The 25,203-nt window shown below is 43.2% G+C and overlaps 1 protein-coding gene across 1 annotated transcript in view; it reads right to left on the bottom strand.

Moving 5' to 3' along the window:
- Positions 1-24,672, bottom strand: part of NR3C1 (nuclear receptor subfamily 3 group C member 1) — a 274,894-nt gene extending 250,222 nt beyond the window's left edge. Inside the window, exons 1-2 of the mRNA XM_073620637.1 lie at positions 24,349-24,672; positions 20,447-21,625 (exon numbers count right to left, since the gene is read on the bottom strand). Of these exons, the coding sequence (XP_073476738.1) occupies positions 20,447-21,612 (1,166 nt within the window). The 5' untranslated portion in view covers positions 21,613-21,625; positions 24,349-24,672. The remainder of the gene's footprint in view (positions 1-20,446; positions 21,626-24,348) is intronic.
- Between the last annotated feature and the right edge of the window lie 531 nt (positions 24,673-25,203).

Here is a 25,203-nt window from a genome sequence, read left to right as displayed (position 1 = left end):
ACAGAGCGGGAGGAAGAACAGTTCTGCACACAGAGCGGGAGGATCAACAGTTCTGCACACAGAGCGGGAGGATCAACAGTTCTGCACACAGAGCGGGAGGATCAACAGTTCTGCACACAGAGCGGGAGGATCAACAGTTCTGCACACAGAGCGGGAGGATCAACAGTTCTGCACACAGAGCGGGAGGATCAACAGTTCTGCACACAGAGCGGGAGGATCAACAGTTCTGCACACAGAGCGGGAGGATCAACAGTTCTGCACACAGAGCGGGAGGATCAACAGTTCTGCACACAGAGCGGGAGGATCAACAGTTCTGCACACAGAGCGGGAGGATCAACAGTTCTGCACACAGAGCGGGGGGATGAACAGTACGGAGCGGGGGGATGAACAGTTCTGCACGCAGAGCGGGAGGATGAACAGTTCTGCACACAGAGCGGGGGGTGAACAGTTCTGCACACAGAGCGGGAGGATCAACAGTTCTGCACACAGAGCGGGAGGATCAACAGTTCTGCACACGGAGCGGGGGGATGAACAGTACGGAGCGGGGGGATGAACAGTACGGAGCGGGGGGATGAACAGTACGGAGCGGGGGGATGAACAGTACGGAGCGGGGGGATGAACAGTACGGAGCGGGGGGATGAACAGTTCTGCACACAGAGCCGGGGGGGGGTGAACAGTTCTGCACACAGAGCGGGAGGATATATTTTTTTTTTCTTTTTAAATCATTAACTTGTATCCACCCTGCATGTGACTGTGTGTTATCAAACTAGTCATAAATCCATTATAACGTGGTTTCTACATAACTGCATATCAACACAATGTTGCATAGGATAATGGCGCACGTGTTCTAATAATCCCTAACAGGTTCAAGCAAAGTAACAATTATTTCTTCTGCTTTCATTATTCAGGCACACGAGACAAATCGCATCATCAGAGCCTGCTTCTTTGTGACATCATTTGCTTGTCAGGTTCAAAGCTGCTAAGAGGTTATTCAACTGGTTAAAATACCAGTTAGCTCAAAATAGAGATTTTTACTTTTTCTGCCAGGAGTTTGTGGCCACTGTTCTTTTATATGAGTTAAAGATACATGGTTCATTTCAGGTTTTGGATCTATAAAACGATTAACTTACTTTTGAACACTGTGGAAGCACACAAGCAGCTTAAAAGGAGGGTAGTGATTACTGACAAAACCTAAGGCCCCTTTCACACTGGGGCGGTAAAGCGTCACTATTTTTAGCAGCGCTTTCTCATCGTTTTTGGGGGGGGGGTTTCGGCCACTAGTGGGGCGCTTTCACACTGAGCCTGCAGGGGAGCCGTTTTTCAGGCATTTTACAGTCGCTATTTTTAGCCCAAAAGCGCCTGGAAAATGCCTCACTAAGCGGGGCTTGACCTCTTCATTATGCAGGGGGGGGGGGGGCACTACATTTATAGTTCCTAAAAATGGAATTCAAAATAACTTAAAGGGGTTGTAAAGGCAGAAGTTTTTTTTATCTTAATGTATTCTATGGTCATGAGTGTCTTAGCCTTTTGAGATTCTCCTTCCTGATTGGCTGAGACACAGCAGCGGCCCCATTGGCTCCCGTTGCTGTCAATCAATCTCAGCTAGCCAATCAGGGGAGAGAGGGGACGGGGCCGGGTCAGGGGTACGTGTCTGAATGGACACACGGAGCTGTGACTCAGCTCGGGTGCCCCCATAGCAAGCTGCTTGCTGTGGGGGCACTGAAAAGGACGGAGGGCCCAGGATCACAGAAGAGAGATCCGAGAAGAGGAAGATTGGGGCTGCTCTGTGCAAATCCACTGCAACAGAGCAGGTATGTATAATATGTTTGTAATTTTTATCGGAGAAAACAAGCAAGACTTTACAATCACTTTAGCAATGATTTTAAATGAACATGTATTTAACTTTGCTGACTGCTAAAAGAATAATAATAATTTACAATAAAAAGGGTCCTGAACTGCAGTTTTCCTTCAATGCTCTTTCTTCTGTTAAACATGTTTAACAGAACTACTAAATGTGTTCCACTTCATTTACCACTTGAACTGCATCACATTATCAGTTAAAGCCGAATTCCAGGAATTCATTCACTCTGTAAAAAGTGAAGGCCCACTATGAGTTAAGTCCAAGGAGGCGCATGACATCTCCTGAACTTAGCTCTATTATTTATGCCTGACATAGCTATTGCTCTGGCAGAGCATACACTAACGGCTGGGACTGTGAGAGAAGAGAGAGGCACACAGAGCAGCTATGCAACCCATCCCCTTTGCTGCTGCCCATTCAGAGAAGCCTTTGTATTTTGTCAATGAGTTCACAGAATACAAAGGCCTCTGCGATTGGGCAGGAGGAGGATGGGGCAGGAGGCACAGCAGCTGCACCAACTCTAATGTTGAAGATGCTTAGACCTGAAGCTTTAAAGCGGGGGTCCACCTAAACCGTCAAAAAAAAAAAAAAATATTAAAAGCCAGCAGCTACAAATACTGCAGCTGCTGACTTTTAATACATGGCCACTTACCTGTCCCAGGGTCCAGCGATGTCAGCAGGCGATGCTGAGAACCCGCTCGGTTCTCGGCAGCTGCCGCCGCCATCCTAGGTGAGGGAATCAGGAAGTGAAGCGTTGCGGCTTCACTTCCCGGTTCCCTACTGCGCATGCGCGAGTCGCGCTGCGCATCGTAACTGGTCCCCGCTATCTCCTGGGAGCTGTGTGTTTCCCAGGAGACAGCGCAGACTGACAGGAAGAGGCATAGACTCCCATGGGAGTCTATGCCAGAAGTGGGTGCAAATACCTGTCTTAGACAGGTATCTGCACCCCCCTCCCCCCTGAAAGGTGCCAAATGTGACACCGGAGGGGGGGAGGGTTCCGAAAAGCGGAAGTTCCATTTTTGTGTGGAACTCCGCTTTAAGAGGTTTCCTGAAATACAGCAATAGCTGTCCTCTGGGACTCCAATAAAACTGTCAGATGTAAAATAAGAAAATAAATTAAGCCCAGGAAATGTCAAGCAGCTCCCTGGACTTAACCTATAGCATGCCTTTACTTTTAACAAAGGAGCTGAATTCCTGGAATTTAGTTTTAACCCTTTATAAGCCTAAATACTGAAGCAAAAATTGAATAACATGCATTTGGGTCCAAACAAGCCACCTTTTTGGTAGCTCATAATTGGAAACCGACAACCATATAATCATAAACCAATACATTAGTAAATCTAAAAGAATAGTACAGATGATTAATCGATTGGGACAAGTGGTTTCTGATCACAAAACTATCTGTCTTTTTGTCAGAAATCTCCTTCAACATACTCAGATTGTTACTGAATGCAGGAATCTATGCACAGGCCATCTATTGCAAAAATTAGACCATTTCAGAGTCGATCTGATAATTATTAACCACTGTACAAGGCAAAGCAAAATCCAATTTCCTATCAATATTTGCTTAGCTCTCAAACAGGAAGGATGCGATGTCCTAAAATGTAATGAACTCCATCTTCTACTTTTACCATCTTCGTGCAACCACTTCTATTATTTCCACACCAAGATCTATTGGTTTTGGTTAGGAGTGCACCGAACGGGTTTTTTGCTGCCGAAAACGATAACGAAAATTAAAAATACACTAGCGTTCCCAAAATGCCCCTGCCCATTGGAATGAATGGGCAGCGCTTTCAAAGAGCCTTAAAAGTGCTGCAAAACCCCCTTTTATGGGGTTAAAAGTGCCCCACTAGGGGCCGAAAAGCGGCGCAAGCACTGTACTATGAACGCAGCCGCGGCCCCAGTGTGAAGGGGGTCATAATGAAAACATCATTCATACTGGAATTTTCCAGAATACATACAATGAATGGCATTATTTGTATAGGCATTGCGTTCTGAGAAATTATATTAATTTATATAAAATATTAGAATACCAACCTTATGGTGTTGGGTGGGCACTTTTTATACTAATTTCTATTGCACACTAAGTGCTGTCGGTAAAACATCCCCTTTAGTTTTGAAGGTGAGAAACAATCCCAGCCATCCTGCTTGTGAGCAACTCTCTAGCAATAAAAAAGACAGCATGTGCTAATCCCACCTTTTGTCCCCCTCAGCCTAACCCTCAACATGCCACTAGCTAAAGCTTCGTACACACGATGAGAATATCGAATGAATGACTGTTTCGGGGTTTTTTTCGCATGCTAGTCTCATATCGAAAACCCATAGGTTACTAAAGATACGAAAATTCTCATACGACAGAGTACAATTTCAGAAGTGATGCAATGTAATGTATTATTTCGTTTCCGAGCATGCGCGGTCTTGGCATTTGGCATGAACTCTAGAGCTCGGCTCTCAAACCTGTGTACTAATGATCAGATTATCGGATGATTGATTAGAAAGCGGTAATTTTAGTCTGATTTTCTCATCATGTATACTAGACAGAACAGTTGTAGTTCCAAAATGGTTGTGTGTTCTGATAGGTGGTGACAAAAGGACTGTCGTATGTGAATTGCCCTACTGATGCATTTTTTAAAAGGAATTGTAGGAGCCAATTATAATCGGTAGTCTTAGAGCCCTAAACAAATGGAAATCTTCCTGCTTAGAGATCAATAAAATATACTATTAGCTTTCAGTTCACAATCATGCCATTACGTCGAGGCCCAAAAACATAACTATAACTGTTCCCATAGCATCATCTCTATATTTAGCGGAAAATATATCTGAAATCAGATTGTCACCAGACCCATACTTCCTTAGGTGATGGGAACGCTGTAGTAAGCAAATGAATGCTTACTGCCACTCCTTTAAAATTCTCACAACAGCCAAGAGAAACAAATAGCTATCTGAAGCATTACACGTGTTGTGTACACGCTGCGGGCACTAGGCGATTTTAGTGTTTGGGTCCGAAGTACACGGCCAGCTGCAATTCACCCAACCAGAAGAAGAAATACAATACACTTATATACACTGTGATACAGTGCTACAATCTGCCTTCTGCTACAAAAACATTTAGGCTGCATTCACACCTGAGTGTTTTCAGCTCATAAAAAGCCAGAAAAAATGCCCTAAAAACGCCCAACAAGCAAAATCCCATTCATTTTAATGGCACCTGTTCACATTGAGCGTTCTGTCACCTGAAGCAAAATGCCCGAAAAACACCCAAAGCTCAAAAAAGAACATGAGCTTCTTTGGGGCAGATTACGGGCGTGTTTCTACCTTTTATATTGGTGACCTAAACAAAATCGCGGTAAAAACGCTCAGGTCTGAATGCAGCCTTATGCCCTGTTCCATTGCCCATTGTTTCCGATGGATTTTGGGCCAAACTTGTCTTGCATACACACGGTCGCACAAAGTTGTCAGAAAATCCGATCGTTCTGAACACGGTGACGTAAAACACAGTAGCCAATAGCTTTCGTCTCTTAATTTATTCTGAGCATGCGTGGCACTTTGTGCGTCGGATTTGTGTACACACGATCGGAACTTAAACGAACGGATTTTGTTGTCAGAAAATTTTATATCCTGCTCTCAAACTTTGTGTGTCGGAAATTCTGACGGAAAAAGTCCGATGGACCCCACACACGATTGGAATTTCCGACAACACAATCCGATCGCACTTTTTCCATCGGAAAATCCGACCGTGTGTACAGGGCATTACAGTTTTCACTCCTATGTGCAAATTAGGACATTAATACATACAAGCAAACTCTGTTTATAAATGTCACTGTAGTCCATGCAGCACAGTACAGGATTTTTTTTTTTAATTCATGGCGAATAGTGTAAGCTAAAAAAAAAAGAAAAAAAAGACAATGAGGGCGATTCAATAAGGCATTTACGACACTAGAAGCCAATCAGTTTCTAACTTCAGCTTGTTCAATTAAAGTGGAAGTAAAGTCCAAACATAACTAATCTAAACCTACTCTCAGCCACATTCTAAGCCTAATCTATCTAACCCTGTAAAGCAAAAATCCACTCCAGTCTGGTCCCAGCATCAGCTGTCAGCAGCAGCTTCAGTGTGTACGAGTGTGCAGGAGAGGTACCTGACAATGGAAGCCCCATAGTAAGTCTATGGGTGACGTCATTTTCCAGGCATTTCACAGCCATTGTCAGTTCTCTCCTGCATACAGCATCCGCCGCTGGAGACCAGACCGGAACGGCTGCAGAATAGGTAAGTATAGCTATTTTTGCTGTACAGGGCTAGATAGATTAGGCTTAGAATGTGGCTGAGAGTAGGTTTAGAGTTAGTTATGTTTTGACTTTACTGATTGGTTTCTATGCAGAGTTGCACCGGATTCTGCACTCTCCAGTTTTACTAAATCAACACTATTTCTGGCAGTGTGTATGTGGTTGGAAGCCTTGCACTAAATGCAAGAAAACCCTACAGCATTTTCATCATTTGTACCCATGTCTGTGACAAATTTAAGTAGTTCTTACATGCAACACTTTTTTGGGCCCACTAACACCATCACCGTTAACTAGCGCAGGCCCAACGCAAAAAAACAAGTCAAATTTGTCTTATTTACTATGGTGCCAGTTTGCCCCAATGTATTGAGCTGGTGTGCGCTGAAAAAAGTACTTTATTAGAACTATCATCCTTTTTTTTTTCAGCATAGTGTGCTGTGGCAGAAACCACCTCATTCAAAAACTGCTGAGTGACTAGAACTTAAAGCGTTTGTTAACCCCAAAAAAAAAAAAAAAATGGATCCTGCTCCTTTAAAGCATTTTATACAGTACAGTGCTTGTGCTCTGTAATTTGGACCCCTGTAACACCTAAAAAAACCTGGCTGATTCTGCCAGTTTCTTTCCTCCCCTCTGCAAACAAACCACAATAATCATGGCTGCTGAGCCCCTGACATTGTGGTCTGTTTGCGTACCTCCGTCACCTGCAGCCTGCTCTCTTGTGTCTGTTTCCTCTGTCCCCCCCTCCCCTCTCTGCATGCAGTGCTTCCCCATCCCCCTCCTGCTGTAGGAATATACATTGTATTTTAATACTATCCATTTTGTGCCCTGCTGTGTTTTATAAAACAAATCCTCCTTTACTGTATCACATGACGGCTCCCTTAGGTCACGTGACCGGCCGTGACTCCTCTCTCCTCTCCTCCTGCTGACGTCAGCGAGGAAACCCTGCTTCTGCAAGACGGGCAGAGAGAAGACACAGCCGGTGACATGACAGCCGGGAGCCGCCATGAAATACAGTAAAAGAGGATTTTTTAAAATAAAACAGAGAAAGGGGGGCACAGTATTAGGAAACAAAACGGATAGTATTAAAATGTGACAGCGGGTTAACAACCACTTTAATGAAATGTCTCCAATGATATTTCAATTAGGTACTAATAAAAAATAACAAACAAAAAAAAATATATTCAGTGCACCCGGATCGATGCTTCAGCACTGTATGCTTCCAGCACCCACCAGCAGCTATACGGTACATTCAAAGCAACTAGGTTCACAAATGTGCGTGTGCATGTCTCAGGTACAGCAGCCCATTAATCTGACTGGGCCGATGTACTCACAAGAAACATGTAGAAAGAAGTCCTTTGCCCTTTAAAAAAACACTCCCATGCATCTCCTAAAGAGCAAGAGAGCGTCACCAGCACACCTTGGGGTTGATTTACTACAATTGGAGAGTGCAAAATCTGATACAGCTGTTCATGTAGCCAATCAGCTTCCAGGTTTTTTGTCAAAGCTTAATTGAACAAGCTGAAGTTAGAAGCTGATTGGTTACCATGCACAGCTGCACCAGATTTTGCACTCTCCAGTTTTAGTAAATCAACCCACATAAACCTCCAGAATGGATCCAAAACCTTATTCAGCGATCACATTGTTACAGCAGAAGCAACGTTTCAGATCATCACAGGACGCCTTCATCAGGCATGTGGTCACATGACCGATGCCTTAAGACAAGTGGTCATCAACCCTGTCCTCAGGGCCCACTAACAGGCCAGGTTTGCAAGATAACTGAAATACATCACAGGTGATATCATTTGCTGCTCAGTGATTGCAGTATTTTAGTCTGCATCTCCCCAAGGTAATATATAAAACCTGGCCTGTTACACTCGGTTTACACAGGGGCGACTTGTCAGGCGACTTAGCTGCCTGACAAGTCGTGTCCTGTTCTGTACTATGGACTCAAGTTGCTCTGACTTATAAATAGGTTCCTGTAATACTTTTGGGGCGACTTCAGGCGACTTGCATCGACTTCTGTACAGAAGTCGTTTTGCAAGTCGCCGCTGAAGTCGTGTGCAGGTCGCCTCACAGAGTTGGCCTGCAAGTCGTTCTGCCCCTGTGTGAACCAAGCCTGAGTGGGCCCTGAGGACAGGGTTGATGACCACTGCCTTAAGGGGTCCTGAGAGGCTCCGAAGTGTTGCTTCTGCTGTAACAATGTGATCACTCAATAAAATTTGACCCATTCTGAAGATCCTTGCTTTGCTGGTAACATTCTCTTGCTCTGACTATCTACGGTTCCAGCAGTTGGTCGCTGCAGCACCCACTTACATACACAGCCATTTCTACAGGAGCGTGTGCGTTGGGAATAGTGTGTAGGAATCAGCAAAAGAGAAGCGCATTTCTGTGGGGGTCAGGAACGCACGTGATTATGTACCTATTCCTGACCCACACATAAATGTATCTTGCAACACATTCATAAAGAAGCACTGCCTTGTTAGTGATAAGAAAAGTGGAGGTAATTTTTGGTTGTGTACTGTAACATTACTTGTTGCCTCAAAAAGATTTTAAAAAGATAGTCAGACTTTTAATACTTCAAGTATTATTGCCCCTGTTGAAGACTATTCAGTCGAAACGCGTAGGGCTAGCATTTTTAGCTTCCCACATTGCCATTTTTATCTTCAAGTGATCACTTTTATCCTTGTATGGTGATTTACCTCAATAAAATCCCATTTGTTTGATCTACACCATGTGGAGCCCCCTTTTTTCTTTTTCATGCTGAACTACCACTCTCGGATCATCCCTCCTTGGAAACTGGGAATTCGAGGGATAGTCGTTCCACTCCTGCTCGTGTCGACCATCATCTATTGGGGCTTACGACCTACAAGACACCATCTGGTCTGGATACTACGAGAGATCCTCCCTATGCCTTTTTGACCTACTGCCATATGGTATGTGCGTCCTACGGATCCGGTAAGGGTACCCTCTCATTCCTTATTGAATATCTATACATCTTTTGATGTCCATCGGCATCTTCTAACTTGAAGAGATATCCCTCCAACACTCTTCATAAGAACACTTTTTTTCATTTTGCTGTTCCATATTTAACACAGGATATTATTTGATGCTCACATTTTTTACATTTGCATCTTCCTACTTGAAGAGATAATACTCTTCATATGGACTTTTTTCATTTTGCTGTCCCATATTTCACACAGGACATTTCATTATTTGATGTTTATATCTTTTTACATCTGCAAAGGTGTTCACTTTATATGTCTTATATTACATGTTTAATATTTTAGCGCTGCACTTTTCTGTTATTATCTCTCATTGGACTTGGTTTAATTGTGTGCTAGCTGCTTTTGTTTTAAATTTTGGGTTTAGCGCAGCATTTTCACTTTCTAGACTTTTAATACTCTCCTATGCCGGCACCTGTTCTTTGGATATTTGCTCTCCTGAAGAGCTATGCCCATCCATATAATCTTCAGCATCCGTCTCTGATACAGAAGTCCTTCAATGCGTGCTGTGGCCCCTACGTCACTATAGAACACAGTAATGATGTCGGTGGTTGTCTGATAGAATCTCAGCATGCAGTGAGGGACCAGACATGTGACACACCAGGAAGGGTGTTGAATGCAGAAAGAGTCATCATCAAGAGTCTCAGAGCAATGGGCAGCAGAAGAGGAAAGTATTAACAGGCTTCTTTGACTGGGATCTCCTTTTTTTTTATTTTTTATTTTTTGCAGTTGTCAGCGTAACTTTAAAAGAAAACTGTCCTGAGAGATATATGGAAGGCGTGATTTGTCGCCTCCTTAAAACGCTAATTGCCTGACTGCTATGCTGACCCCCCTTCTAGCTTTCAGAATTAAAGACACAACCCAGAAAAAGTATGCAAATCAGTTCTTCACATACTGCATACTTATTTCAGGTCAGTGCATAAAAGTATTGCAAAGCTGAGAGAGAACTGAGATACTAGCATTTTTGGAATATTGTCACTTTTAGCTGTATTTCTCTTGTGATGGCTTCATTTTAGGGTAAAGACAATCATCTTCAGTCATAAACTGAAAAGCACCCCTTTGTGGTGCTTTGTACTGTCAAGTCAGATATTGCGATCTGCAGGATTTCAACCTGCACGCCATATATATGGCTTCCAGCAGTTTCACCAACTGCATTCCTTAGAGATACCGAGCAATCATATTTTCCAGTAAGAAATAGGAGACGCAAATGTACTCATTAGTAACAGTTTTACATTAATTAGTTCAACTGTTATTCTGTGCAGCAAACTGACGTGACCTGTTAGTGGTAAACATAAACATAGGAAACATTACGGTACACATTCCATTTTATTAAAGCCCAACTTCAGGTAAATTAAAAATTAACCCTTGCAGTGGGGCAGTGCCCATACTGCAGGGGTTAACTGCTAGTTTTTGGTCTAGGGCAACAATAAAATGAGCCCCGCACGTAGACTGGTCGCCACAGCTTCTGCACCTCCTACGCAGGAGGGTCCACCTCCAGATCGTGGGGGAGTGGAAGATCAGGTAATTAAAATGGTTTCTCCTCTCCCCTAGACAAAACAAGCTATTAACCCCTTGCAGAGCGGGCACAGCCTCACTGCAAGGGATATTTTTTTTTATCTTCCTGGACTTTGGGCTTTAAGGCTAGGTTCACACCTGTGCATCTGCATTTTCATGCTTTTTCCCCTATGCATTTTCATGCACTCACTTTGAAGTCTATGAGGCCAAAAACACACTGCTGCACCAAGAGCGCCTGCATCTTTTCTCAAGTCAAACAGAAGTCGTTGCATAGATGTGAACAGGCCCCACTGAAAAAAAGGTGTGTGAATGGCTAGTCAGCCAATCAATCCATGATGGTGGTCTATTCTGAGAATATAGCTATAACTGATGTCCAGCAGCGATCATCACACATAATCATTGCCTAGGCGGACCGCCACGGATATCAGGGGTTGGGCTTTGTGTTGTTACAATGCAAAGACACTGCTTACTCTTTACTGAAGTGCCACAAAATGGTCACTTTGTTCAAGTCTATGCACCATAGTGATGAAGTGACATGCAATACAGTGAGTTGCCACAACGTAACCCACCTCAATACAGACATGATATAAATAGGACACATAAAAAACAATTGTTTTCTACATGCCCTTGCATTGAGCCTGTGTCGATTTGCATAGAGACTGTGTTTGCAAGCCCTTATAATTCCACACCCCTAACAGAAGAGAATACCAAGTCCTGTGTAATAGTGAGAGTCCCTGTCACTATGAAAATGGGATAAAGTGGACACAGAGTCTGCATATTGGCTGAGTGCAGAGCTACAGAGTGTAAATTTGAAACGGAGAAAACTGCTCTGGCAGTTTTCTCCAGGTTTTGCTAGTTCCTCATGGGGCTCTGTAGTTTGGAGATTCCATAGTGTCTTGGGTGGGACGGGATCTCCAACCCTGTGTCCAGACTTTGTAGATTACCAGCAGGATGTGTGCTCAGGTGAGCACAGCACTTATAATGAGGGTATGGGAAGACCTCATGGCTCCCAGTTGGAGACTGCTCCACACCCAGAGAGACAGGTCTTCAGGAGTCAGAGGGGCTGCAGGAGGCAGCCAGAACGTGTAACTGGGAGAGGCAGTGGATCGGCCTGAGGACTAAGGCCAAAGCAGAGCTGTGGGCGCTAAAGTGAAGCCATCCACATTGAGGAATCCTGTGGTCTGTGTGACCAGGATAAAGAGCAGAGGTACTGCTAAAGAGAGCCAGGTGGGCTAGCATTTCCTATTGTGTTTTTTTGCTGGAGACGAACCCCTGCGTGAGAACCTTTTATGTTACGGACTTTTTAATAAAAATGGGCTACCATGCCCTTAAATATAGTTCCTGACTGGCTTGAATCACTGACAAACGCATCTGCCACGAGAGTTAATGGTCCCCGATATTACACCTGATATAAACATTAGTAGTGGTAAGTTACCCATCTTTTTTTGCCTAAAAATAACAAACATGGTATACTTACCTGCCCTGATCCTCCTGCTCTCTGATTCCTCTTTGGCTCTCCTGGCCCCTCCCCCTTGACGAGTGCCCCCACAGCAAGCAGCTTGCGATGGGGCACCTGAGCCGCAGCTCCATATGTCCATTGAGACACGGACCCCCCGCCTAGGCCCGCCCCCTCTCACCTCTCACTTTGATTGACAACAGTGGGAGCCAATGAGGTGGAGCATCCCGGGCAGCCAAGTCTCTCCCTCAAGATCACTGGATAGAGATTGGCCCAGGTAAGAATTGGGGGGGGGGGGGGCTGTTTTTTTTTATCTAAAAGCGTTTTTAAAAAAAAGGATCCTGTCCTATAACCACTTGCCGACCGTGTCACGCAGATATACTGTGGCACAATGGCTCTCCTGGGCGAAATCCCGTACGGGTATGTCCTACCTTTTTTCGCCCACCAGAGGGTGCGCGCAATCGCTGCACTGCAGGGGACCCAATGCGCGCGGCCGGCAGGCACAATCACCACTGGCCACGCACAATCGCGTGCACGAGCGCCAGCATGGGGATTTGTGTGAACACACAAATCCCTGTGCTGTCAGAGGAGAGGAGCCTCCTCTCCTAGTCAATCCTATCCCCATACAATTATAACACACTGAGGGAACACACAATTAACCCCTTGATAGCCCCCTATTGTTAACCCCTTCTCTGCAAGTGACATTTAGGCCCCTTTCACACATGCGGACAGTATGTCCGTATTTCATCCATCTGTTTTCGGATGAAATACGGACATACATGCATCCCTATGGGATAGCGGGTGTCAGCGGATGTACATCCGCTAACACCCGATGTTGTCCGGCTCCGCTCTCGTCCGATTCTGCGGACGGAAGAAAATCCTATTTTTCTATCCGTCTGCAGAGCGGATCGGATGAACACGGACAGGCGGTCCGTGTTCCTCCGATCCCCCATAGGGGAGAGCGGAGATCTGACAGGGCGGTCCCTGCACAGTGTGCGGGTCCCGCCCTGTCATCTGCCTGCTTAGCTGGGGAAAACGGAGCGATCCCCGCTGAGCAGCGGATAAACACGGGGCGGATCAACACGGATCCGTCCCGTGTGAAAGGGGCCTTACACAGTCATCAGTGCATTTTTAAAACACTGATCACTGTATAAATGCCAATGGTCCCAAAAAAGTGTCAAAAGTCTCCAATCTGTCTGTTGCAGTACCACTAAAAATCGCAGATCACCGCCATTACTAGTAAAAAATAAATTTTGTTTGCAGACGCTATAACTTTTGCACAAACCAATCAATATACGCTTATTGCAATTTTTTTTACCAAAAATATGTAGAAGAATATATATTGGCCTAAACTGATGAAGAAATTAGTTTTTTTTTAAATGTTGGGGATATTTATTATAGCAAAAAGTAAAAAATAGTTTTTTTTTCAAAATTGTCGCTCTTTTTTTGTTCATAAATGCAAAAAGTAAAAACCGCAGAGATGATCAAATACCACCAAAAGAAAGCACTATTCGTGGGGAAAAAAGGCCCCCTCCGCTCCTGCTGCTCTCATAACTTTTAAAACGTTATACAAGCCTCTCTGTGTTCTAGTAACAAGTGCTCCTGTCTGTGTGCTTTATTAACCACTTAAGGACTGGGCCTCTTTCTGAGATTTGTTGTTTACAAGTTAAAAACTGTTTTTTGTTTTTTTTTTGCTAGAAAATTACTTAGAACCCCCAAACATTATACTTTTTTTTCTAACATCCTAGAGAATAAAATGGCGGTTGTTGCAATACTTTCTCTCACACCGTATTTGCGCAGTGGTCTTACAAGCGCACTTTTTTGGAAAAAAATACACTTTTTTGAATTAAAAAATGAGACAACAGTAAAGTTAGCCCAATTTTTTATATATTGTGAAGGATAATGTTACGCCGAGTAAATTGATACCCAACATGTCACGCTTCAAAATTGCACCCAGTCGTAGAATGGTGACAAACTTTTACCCTTAAAAATCTCCATAGGCGACGTTTAAAAAAAATTCTACAGGTTGCATGTTTTGAGTTACAGAGGAGGACTAGAGTCATTGCTCTCATTCGACCGATCACGGCGATACCTCACATGTGTGGTTTGAACACCGTTTTCACATTCGGGCGCTACTCACGTATGCGACGCTTCTACATGCAAGATCGGCGGGACGGGGCGCGTTAAAGATTTTTTTTTTTTTTTATTTATTTTACCTTTTATTTTTACACTTTTTTTTTTTTTTTTTTTTAAGTGTCACTTCCCTTCCCTTGTAATAGAAAAAAAAGCACGACAGAACCTCTTAAATATGAGATCTGGGGTCAAAAAGACCTCAGATCTCATATTTACACTAAAATGCAATAATAATTTAAAAAAAAAATGTCCCTTTAAGAGCTATGGGCGGAAATGACATTTTGACTTCGCTTCCGCCCTGCAATGGTATTGAGACGGGTGGGGGCCATCTTCCCCTCACTCGTCTCCATACCCAGGAAGGAGAAGGATCCGATCACCTCCACCGCTACTGATGGCTCCGGAGAGCAGCGGAGGGCACTGGAGAGCGGCAGGAGAGCGGGGCCCCTCTCCCGCCGCCAATAAATGTGATCTTGCGGTGAATCCGCTGCAGAGACCACTATTATCGGAAACCGGACCGCCCGCAAAAGAAGAGGATACCGGGGTTATGCCAACTAGCTGCTGCCATAACAAAGATATCCTTCTTCAAAGTTAGGACATATTTCAGTGTGCGGCGGCCTGGAAGTGGTTAAAAAAATGCCTCCTTTACTGTATATCACAGCAGTTCCCCACAATCACGTGACGGCCAGCTCTCTCTCCTCCTCGCGTCTTGGCTGACATCAGCGGGGGAATCTTGGCCCCGCCCACTGCATCTGTTAGCCCGGCAGAGAGGAGACACGACCGGTGACATGATCACGGGAAAACACGTTGTGAAACAGGGTAAAGGAGGCTTTTTTTTTTTTTTAATAAAACACACAGACAGGATTTGTTATTAGAACACAGAGGGGCTATTATAGAGTTATGGAACTGGGTTAAGAACCACTTTAATGCATAGAATGCATTAAGACAAAAAACCTAATGCCTTTACAATCACTTTAAAGGCCTGCACCTTTTTAATTTGAAGAAAAGGAAATGAGACAAGTAATAATAGTAAATTAGTATAGCATTATTGTATTATTATACTACATACCGGTAATTTCTATTGATGAAACTGCAATTGATTTAGGGCCTTATTTTTGATGTAAAGTATTTAGCCTAGTAACTGTACCTTTTGGTAGGGGTGGTGTCTACAAACAGAGGAATAAAAGAGTAGACACCTGGATATAGCTACTATTAACGATGAGTAGAACTTTGAAAGTGGTTGTAAAGGGAGACGTGTTTACCTTAATGCAGGGTGGATAAAAATCAATGATTTAAAATAATAAATAAATAAAAATCGGATTTTTTAAATTTAAATGGGATTATTTTGATTTTTGTAAAAAAAAAAAAAAAAAAAAAAAAATTCAGGGCTCTTTCACACTGACGATCTGTATGTCCGTTTTTCATCCTTCCGTTTTCGGATGAAAAACGGACATACATGTATTCCTATGGAGCATCAGATGTCAGTGGTGACATGTCCACTGACATCTGACCCGCTCCGATCCGAAAAGAGTAATGGAGGAAAACCCCACTTTTCCATCCGTTATCGGATCGGGTGACGACGGACTCTACGGTCCGTCATCATCTGATCCCCCATAGGGGAGAGCGGCGCTCTGACAGGTCCGTCGCTGCACAGTGTGCGGATGGACCTGTCATCTTTCTGCTCAGCGGGGATCGGCGGAGCGATCCCTGCTGAGCAATCGGGTGTTCATGGGGCGGATCATCACTGATCCGCCCCGTCTGAAAGAGCCCTTAGTAAAATGCTTTTGGAGTAAAAATCTATCTAAAGATAGTTTTCCTATTTAAGATACATTGATAATTTAGTTTATTTAGCATGAAATGGAGCTTAAAAGCATGAGGCTGTATATTCTGCAATATTTATATTTTTGGTAAACTCATCCAATAAATCCAAGCTCTGCAAGCTGAGATAACATGCACTGCACTGATGCATTCACACAATTTCACAGCAACCATGAGATAAAACAAAGTTCAGGAATATTCCTTTATCCCATTGTTTTGCAAATCTATGTCCACTACAAACTGTATGATTGAATCGGTTCTGATATAGCTGTTTTACTAACCTGACAGCTTATTATTCTAAATCAAAAACCTTCATTTTGTTTGCAAATATTAAAGATTCTACCTACCAGCAAGAATCTCTTTACAATTAAAGAGCACCTGTCATTTCAGATCCATCATGGCAGCGCCTGTTAGCGGGCATCCACTCACCTTGCTGTATCACTGCCACATCACCAGCCGTCCCATTAAAGTGAATGGGACTGTCGATGAGTCAACAGCAGGTCAGGGGAGGAGCCGCTGCGGGACAGAGATGACAGCTGCTCTTTAAAAATTATGATTTAAATCAAATTGATTTAAATCAAGCCTTTTTTAAATCATTATTTAAATTGGGATTTAAATCGACTTGAATTAAATAAAATCCACCCAGCCTTAATGCTTTCTCTGCATTATGGTAAAAAAACCTTCTGTGCACAGAATCCCCCAACCCCACCTCCCCCTTATACTTAGCTGAGCCCGATATCGATCTAGTGCTGTGCCTGAGAACAGCCACTCTCTCTCCTCACTGGCCATGAAGGCAGCAACAAGAGCCGTTTGTTCCTGTCAATCACAGCCAATGAGGAGAGAGCGGGGGGAGGGCACGCTAAGTGTCTCCACTGACACACACAGGTCAGCTCAAGATCGAGCCAGCATGGGTGCCCTAAACCAAGCGGCTTGCTTTGGGGGCAGATGGGGAGGAGCCAGGACCGTAGGTGGGGGACCCCAGAAGAAGAGGATCAGGGCTGCTCTGTACAAAACCACTACACAGAGCAGGTAAGTATAACATGTTTGTTATTTAAAAAAAATATGTTTACAATCACTTTAGGAAGTGCAGTCTGGTTACAGATTTATGTTAATGTCCTCTGTGACAGCTGGGAAAGCCTTTAGGAGAAAATAAATAAAAACCCATTTTGTTATTTTAACACAGACTTGACAATACACTAAATTTTTATGATACTTTCATTGTTCTTCGATTCAGTGAAATAGTAAAGTCAAAAAGGTGAAGCATCTGACATCAAACAGCATTAAATAAACTTTGCACAAAGCATTTTGCACAGACAAAAAGTCTGTTTTGGTTTCCCAGTACTTCGGTTACAACATCCATGTGTTAGATCAGTAAAGACCACGTAGAGGGGGGGGACTTTGATATCCAAGGTCCGCCATCCAGAAAATTAATATATAAAAGACCCACCATATAATAAAAATCTGTATAATGCAAAACAGATAAAACACAATCCTAGCAGTGAATATTTAACTTGTGAGGCAATGCAAGGAAAATAGCAATGTTTACTTGTAGTTGAAATATCTGACTTTGGGTACAATTAAAGGAAACCTGTCCTAAACGCAATATGAAGACTGTCATTGCCAGCATCCTTCTGGAAATGCTAGATGTCTGCTTTCTGAGACACTGCCTGAAGCAAGACATTCAAAGAAAAAACATGAACTCTATTGTTAAACCTCATGTTAGGATTTGTGACCTGTGTACCATTAGGGAGATTTCTCTTAATTTCCAGTCCAGTAGATGCAATGAGAGGAACTCTCACCAAATTGAGGGAAAACCCCTCTTAGGTCTGATTCCCATCTATCCAGTCCATTGGGATGTATTAAGGTACTTTGTGAATATATGCCATTTTTTTCAACAGGACTCAAAATTTTGGATTTCCTTTCACTTTCAGTCCCCATGCCAATGCTCTCCTAGGGAAATAGAACAGATCTCCTAGCAGGGGCAATAACTCTAAGACCCCATTCACACAGGGACGCTAGGTCGCCTGACAAGTCGCCTCCCGTTCTGTACTATGGAGCCGTTCTAAGGGGAGCGACGCAAGTCGCTCCGACTTAGAAAAAGGTTCCTGTACGACTTCGGGGGCGACTTGGGGCGACTTGCATAGACTTCTATGCAGAAGTCGTTTTGCAAGTCGCCCGGCCATTCGTTTGCAGGTCGCCTCGCTGAGGCGACCGGCAAGTCGTGTTGCCCCTGTGTGAATGGGGTCTAAGGCCTCATGTACACTGCTGCTGGTAATCAGATGTTTAGGAGCATTTGGGCATTTTTTTCAGCTGCCCCTGAACTCTCCTCTATGTTATCTTATCAGTACATGTACACAGGGTTGCTTATAGTCCTTTCTAGGCAGTTGAGTTTAGAAGCAATTTTTTGAACACAAAAAAATGGGTTCAGACGGATGTTCAGAGGCATTTGAAATGCCAAATACCTGTAACAGCTTGTAAAGGCTGCTAAATGCGGTAACTCGCGTTTAGCAGAATTTCGTTTACAGACGTTTTTCATTTTAACAACAAAAAACTTTTTTTTTTTTTATACAAATCGCTCCTAGACTCAAGCGCGGCTAAATGGACATTTTTAGACACCAGTTTCTAGCTGTCAAGTTAAGTCATTCAGGAGAGGTTAAACAACGTCCTGTGTACATGAAGCCTTATAGGATTTTTACTTCTCACCTCTCTATCCAAGGACTAAAAAAAAAAAATGTTTTTAAATTGAGCTTTAGGCCAGCAATAGACAGCTCAAATCTCAGCTGGTTCAGCAGGGACTGGCTGAAATTCAAACCATGTATAGGCAGGCTGAATGTACCCAAGTTGATCGATCAATCAACTTGGGTATAACCAATATGTCAGATTTTACATGCGATTATTGCTAGCAGCTGTGTTCACGCGGGAGGGAGAATACAATGGCTTGGCTGGAGGGATTACCCTGTCAACACTTTCTGTGTTGATGGGGGAATAAAGCAAATTTCTTTCCTGCAACCCATGAGTCACTAATGAGAAGAAGCAGGAAGATAACAAAGTTAGCCTGCCCATACATTATACAATTTTCTTATTCAATTTCCCTTAGATTCACCTTCAACTATGTAGTGCAAAGGCCTTCCTGATTGCCTGCCTAAAGTGTTTAGGTTTGACCTCATATTATATGGTTTGGTAAATCTAAAGAAAAACTGTACAAGAAAAGTGTATAATGTATGGCCAGAGTTGAGTAAACCTCCTGATCTGCATACTTGGTACTGGTCAATAACTCGGAAAGCACTTCAGGTACTGGATCAACATAATAAATAAGCATTTTCAGGAAAACGTATTGATGTCAACTAATACAGCTTTCCTTTTAGAAGACTTTTTTAAACATTGATTGCTGTTAGGAAATGTTATAATGTTTTAGGGCTTTCTGTTGTAACAGTCCTATATGTCTCTCTTAATGATGCAAGTACTTTAGCAACAGAATCTTCCAATATTGCGTAGATGCTGATATTTTTAGAATTTCCTCTAAGGGCTGATAGAAACGCCTACTGCTTTTGAGGTACAGTGTGATCAATAAAACATATATAATATATATGGCAAATAGTCTCAAATTGTGTTATTGAGTTGGTTCATGAAGTTAAAGGAGAATTTTTGGTGCTAGATCTTTTTATGTGATTAAGTGTATTATGAAATAATACTTCAGTAAAGCTTTAAAACCACCCCAAAAAAATATATAAATTCACAGTAACTGAATAGTTTGGTAGCAAATAGGCCAAGAATTTCAAAGAGCCAACCTTCCACATAAATATAATAGTAAAAGTTGATTGTTAGTAAAGTGCAGAGTCAACGTATTACATTTATTCTGCCAAAGCACTCCTAAAAGAAGCAGCCGGAGAAAACAAACAGCTTGCTGCACATTTTATATGCAATCTCCCCTGTGTAATATTAACCAATTCTGAAATTAAACCAAGCGACAACATCAATTTGTACCAGAACATTACACTGGAAGTTTACCAGGTAAAAACACCACTCAGGAAATTTAACCTCATCCCTGCTGGGAGGAGTACAAGTACAGCAAACAGCAAGAACAAAAGATCGTATCTATTCACAACACCATTAGAGTATTTCCTCTTCAAAATGGTACACATAAATAGCGATAACTGATTAAAATATGGGCCAAAATTAACCCTTTGGTAAACCTGACAACATTTTACACCATTCACTACACAGGGATAGGCTGTCAGCAACTTTTTACATTAACAAATCATGTACTCAGTAGAAATGCCATTAAATGCATTTACAGCAATATTTTACCCCAAGCACATTTTCAGTCAAGCAAAAAATTTAAAAAAAAATGTACAAAACATAATAACAGAAAAAATAACAATGATTTACCTTGAATAGCCATTGGAAAATATGGGCCTGCTTTGATAGGTTATATTCCCTGGTGAAGCAATGCTTTCATTCCCAGACCCATGGCACCTATTCCAGGCTTCAGCAATAGAAGGCAGAGGTGGGCCCAAGGTAAAAACTGGCTTCTGATCCGACTGCAGAGAGAGTGGGGAAGTGTTCAAGTCATAGTGGTACATCTGTCCCCCTGAAGTGCTGACACCATGCACAGAGATGGCTGATGTTTTGTTACCAAAGAGGCTAGATCCAGAAAAATGGCCACCGCAATAAACGGGACTAAACTTTTCCTGCTTTACTACTCCAGGAGTACACAGCTCTATAAAGTCATCCTTTTCAGTCTTCACTTGAGACAACTGTATTTCAGTACTCTGCAGTACTAAGTCCCTTACATGATCACCTATTTTAGATGTGCCCTCTTGAAGAATGAGAGGTTTGCAGTCTTCATTGACTGAATTTGACCTCAAAAGAAAAGGGTCATCAGTGGTCAAGGGAGATAGCATGTCAACAGCGTCATCTTCAAATAAAGGGTCCAGTGCCCATGGACTATCCTTTAAATCCCTGGGTGACTCTGGGGGCAGATCCAGATCCTGTAAAAGGTCAAAGGTGCTTTGGTCTTTGGAAAACAACTTGTTAGTGCTGCTCCCTTGACCCTGTGCAGAAGCAATTGGCTGGGTTGACAGGTCACTTTTAACTCCTTTGTCTTCAAGGCCCTCCTGCACCTTCTCTGGGACAGAAGACTTTGCCTGAAGACTGGCAATGCTCTCTTCGAGCAGCCTAAAGTCAGTTTCTCCAGTTGGGACTCCAAGTTGAGCTTGCTGAGGGTAACCGAGTTCGTTCCCCATTACTTTTGTATCTGATTCCCCCATATAAAGTCCCATTGAAAGGGAGACAGCCTTGGACAGGTCTGGCTGAGGCACATTACTCAGACCATTAGCTGGATCTACTGTTATAGGCAGTTCCTGCTGCTGTAGTTGCTGCCGTGTGTCTGGCAGTGAAGCAGGTGGGGTTGGACAAGATGTAGAAATGTTCACACAGGCTCCACCTCTATAGCTTGTAAATAAATCGATCACATTCCCTTTCTTGTCACTGTAATGTGCAGTCTTCACAGCCTGAGATCCATTGGGCGGCTTCAATAGGTCTTTGGGATCCATTGGATAGTGATGCCTGAGAGGAGACAGGAAAAAAAAAAAAAAAACATGAACAAAAATTTTTACAGAGAACTTGGTTCACCTAGGAATTACATTAAATACAGCGTGACTGACATACTTCTCTGAACTGTCCCTGCCTCAAAGAGCTGGCAATGCATTGTACCATGATGAATAAGTCAACCTAATGAGATTATCTGCATTCAATGATATTTCCTTTCTGGATTATTTTAACACAGGAATACTACAAGATGATTTCGCTGTGCGCTTAAAAAAAAAAAAAAAAAAAAAAAAAAAGCAGAATTCATCCTGAAAGGCGAAACTAGTGAGACCTCTTAAAACATTCTTATCCGATCACGTGCAAGCTTATCGTAACCAGAAAAAGTATTAGGTAAGTTTGGAAGCTCCCTTGTAAACTGTTCCTAAGTTGCAAGCTGTGAGGTTCACCTACAAGGAAGGCACATCATGTGCTCAAGTGACAGTTAACCATTTCACCACTGGACAGGCACCCTGCAGACAGTATCATATCCATCTCTTTTTAAAAGGAGATACATAATATAAAGTCTCCTCTTCCGACTCAACACTCCTGACTCAAACAGAGCTTTTATCTACAGCTACATATGACTGCAATCCCTGGAAATTATACATTGCATGGGATGAATATTACAGGATTTGCAATGCAAATTGCAACCATCCGCATCTCTCATATTATGCTTTGCAGTTGTGTTAGCAGTTGTCATGCCAGCCCTGGGTATACGGAATAAGGGGTGCTGTTAAATTGAAAACGGTTGCTAGATTGTTGTCTCTTAGTCTGTATACTTTCTTTTTATCTCTTATGCGGTTTTCTTCTCTTTTTTTTTTTCATATAACATGCACTTCACATAGTAATATTAGAAACTTACAAATAATAAAAAAAAAAACAATAATAAATATATATATATATTTTTTTTTTTTCACATACAAATACTATATATATATATATATATATATATATATTGCATATATCCATCCTCATACAAGTACAGTGGATAGATTTGTAACTGTATAATTCTGCTAAGTTTATTCTCACACAAAAAAATGACTATATATATATATATATATATCTATATCCAGATATAGATAGATATATATATATATATATATATATATATATATATATATATATATATATATATATATATATATATATATATATATATATATCTATAGATATATCTATCTATATTTCTATAAACTTAAATAATGGACTGCAGGAAGACACCAAATAATGTAATGTGGGCATTATAAAATAAAAAAATATGTTCAGTGCACATTGGACAAAATGCATCCATTGTAGGGTTGGCTTGTGTAGACAGCTGGATGGAGATACAAATGTGCTTTGAATGCTAGGACATGCCCATCTTTATATTATTAGACAATAGACAATACACAGACACACATATTTATATTATGAGACAATATGCATAGACACATATTTAAATTATTAGAGAAAAAAAAAATCTAGCTGGCACGTAAAACAACTCATTGAAAACAACGCCTGATTTTAGTTTTTACCTCTCAAAGAATAACAAGCAAGGCAAGAAAATAAAATAAAAGAGAAATAAAAAAGATTTTGAGGACTGTTAACGGAAGTTTCTATTCTGGAAAGAAGTGGGTTGTAAGCTCTTGGGACAAGCTTATCTACGGCAGAGGCGTTAACCATGGAAGTGGAGTGTGAAGCGCATTCATCCTCCATTTCAGCGTGTATGTTACACGATCCATTATCTATATAAGTACCTTAAATAATAATAATAATAGAGGGAGATCTTGTTTTCTGAATGGAAGCTGAGCCATCACACTGAATGGAGGATATTGGATTTTTCCCCCCACTCTCTCTCTGTCCTCCCACGTGTAACCATTTCGGCACACGATCCTAGGAGTGAAGTCCCAGCAGCCTTCCTATAGGCCATATGTAGGTTTATTAAATCATAGGCAGCCAAAGAAGAGAATGTACAGTTCAAGGAAGATGAGGATCAGCATGACACACCCACTACTCTATATGACAACCACCATCTCACCAGCCCCACGTTGTCATCTGGCACAGGGGTGCCCTGGCAAGGGTTAAGTGGGCTGCCAGGGAAGATGGGAGCTATTAATAAAACATAAAGCAATATTGAATATATTACATGACGTCACCAACTAGTTGGAGCCCCGCCCATTAATCCCTGCTGTCATTACAGAGGAAATAAACAGCCCGGCCTCGTCTAATAGGGGCGACCTATGACAGATCCCAGAAAAGTCATATGTGGGGGGTGTCCCCTCTCTGGTGATGAGCCCCCCCGCTCCGATCCCGGGATGGGGGGGATGAGCTGTGCAGGAAGTTGTAGTCCCGGCTTTCATAAGAGGCTGTATTAAAGGAAAAGTTGTGTAAAGGGAGAGGGATGATTCACCATGGCCCCCTGGCATGTGCCCAGCACACACAGCGACACGGGCTGCCAGCAGATTGCAAGCTCCTGGGCACAGCACACGTACCGGCGGGGAAGGCTAGAATGGGGGGCGCCGGGCCAGCCGCCCCCCGAACTTGTACTGTGAGGAGAATGAGTAGTGTGACCGTGACATGAGTGTCCTTCATTACCGACATGTCCTCCCCATACATTACATATAAACAACTTATCGTGACAGGAGCAAGGCGGCTGTGTGCAGGAAGTAAACAGGCGCTGGGCTCCATGTCCTCCCCACACACCCCCTCTCCCGGATACTTACAGCTGGCGGCCTTCAAGCTCCGGGCATGTCTCCGTGCTCCGTCTGGCTGGGTGCCCCTGTGTCGGCTGGCAGCGGCCCGTGTGCGCGGTGCACACAGCAGAGGCGCCCTCGGGGATGGGAGCCGCCTATCCCGGACATACAGGGAGGAGAGACAGAGGGCGGCCGGCGGAGGGGGCTCAGTGTGTGTCTATGTGTGTGTGTGTGTGTGTGTATGGGGAGGGAGCCGACACACACACTACAGAGCGGGGAACGCTGCAACCTGTTGGCTGCTCAAGGCAACTACAGCCCCGCTCCACACAACACTCCTTCTCCGGTCCACACTCTTCTCCTCCTCCTTCTCCGGTCCACACTCTTCTCCTCCTCCTTCTCCGGTCCACACTCTTATCCTCCTCCTTCTCCGGTCCACACTCTTATCCTCCTCCTTCTCCACTCTCTTCTCTGTTCCACACTCTTCTTCTCCTCCTCCTTCTCCGGTCCACACTCTCTTCTCCCGTCCACACTCTTCTTCTCCTCCTCCTTCTCCGGTCCACACTCTCTTCTCCCGTCCACACTCTTCTTCTCCTCCTCCTTCTCCGGTCCACACTCTCTTCTCCCGTCCACACTCTTCTTCTCCTCCTCCTTCTCCGGTCTACACTCTCTTCTCCCGTCCACACTCTTCTTCTCCTCCTCCTTCTCCGGTCCACACTCTCTTCTCCCGTCCACACTCTTCTTCTCCTCCTCCTTCTCCGGTCTACACTCTCTTCTCCCGTCCACGCTCTTCTCCTCCTCCTTCTCCACTCTCTTCTCCCGTCCACACTCTTCTTCTCCTCCTCCTTCTCCGGTCCACACTCTCTTCTCCCGTCCACACTCTTCTTC

The sequence above is a fragment of the Aquarana catesbeiana genome, linkage group LG03 (genome assembly GCF_042186555.1).
Source record: "Aquarana catesbeiana isolate 2022-GZ linkage group LG03, ASM4218655v1, whole genome shotgun sequence".
Lineage (NCBI taxonomy): Eukaryota > Metazoa > Chordata > Amphibia > Anura > Ranidae > Aquarana > Aquarana catesbeiana.
This window is presented reverse-complemented; position numbering and strand designations above follow the sequence as displayed.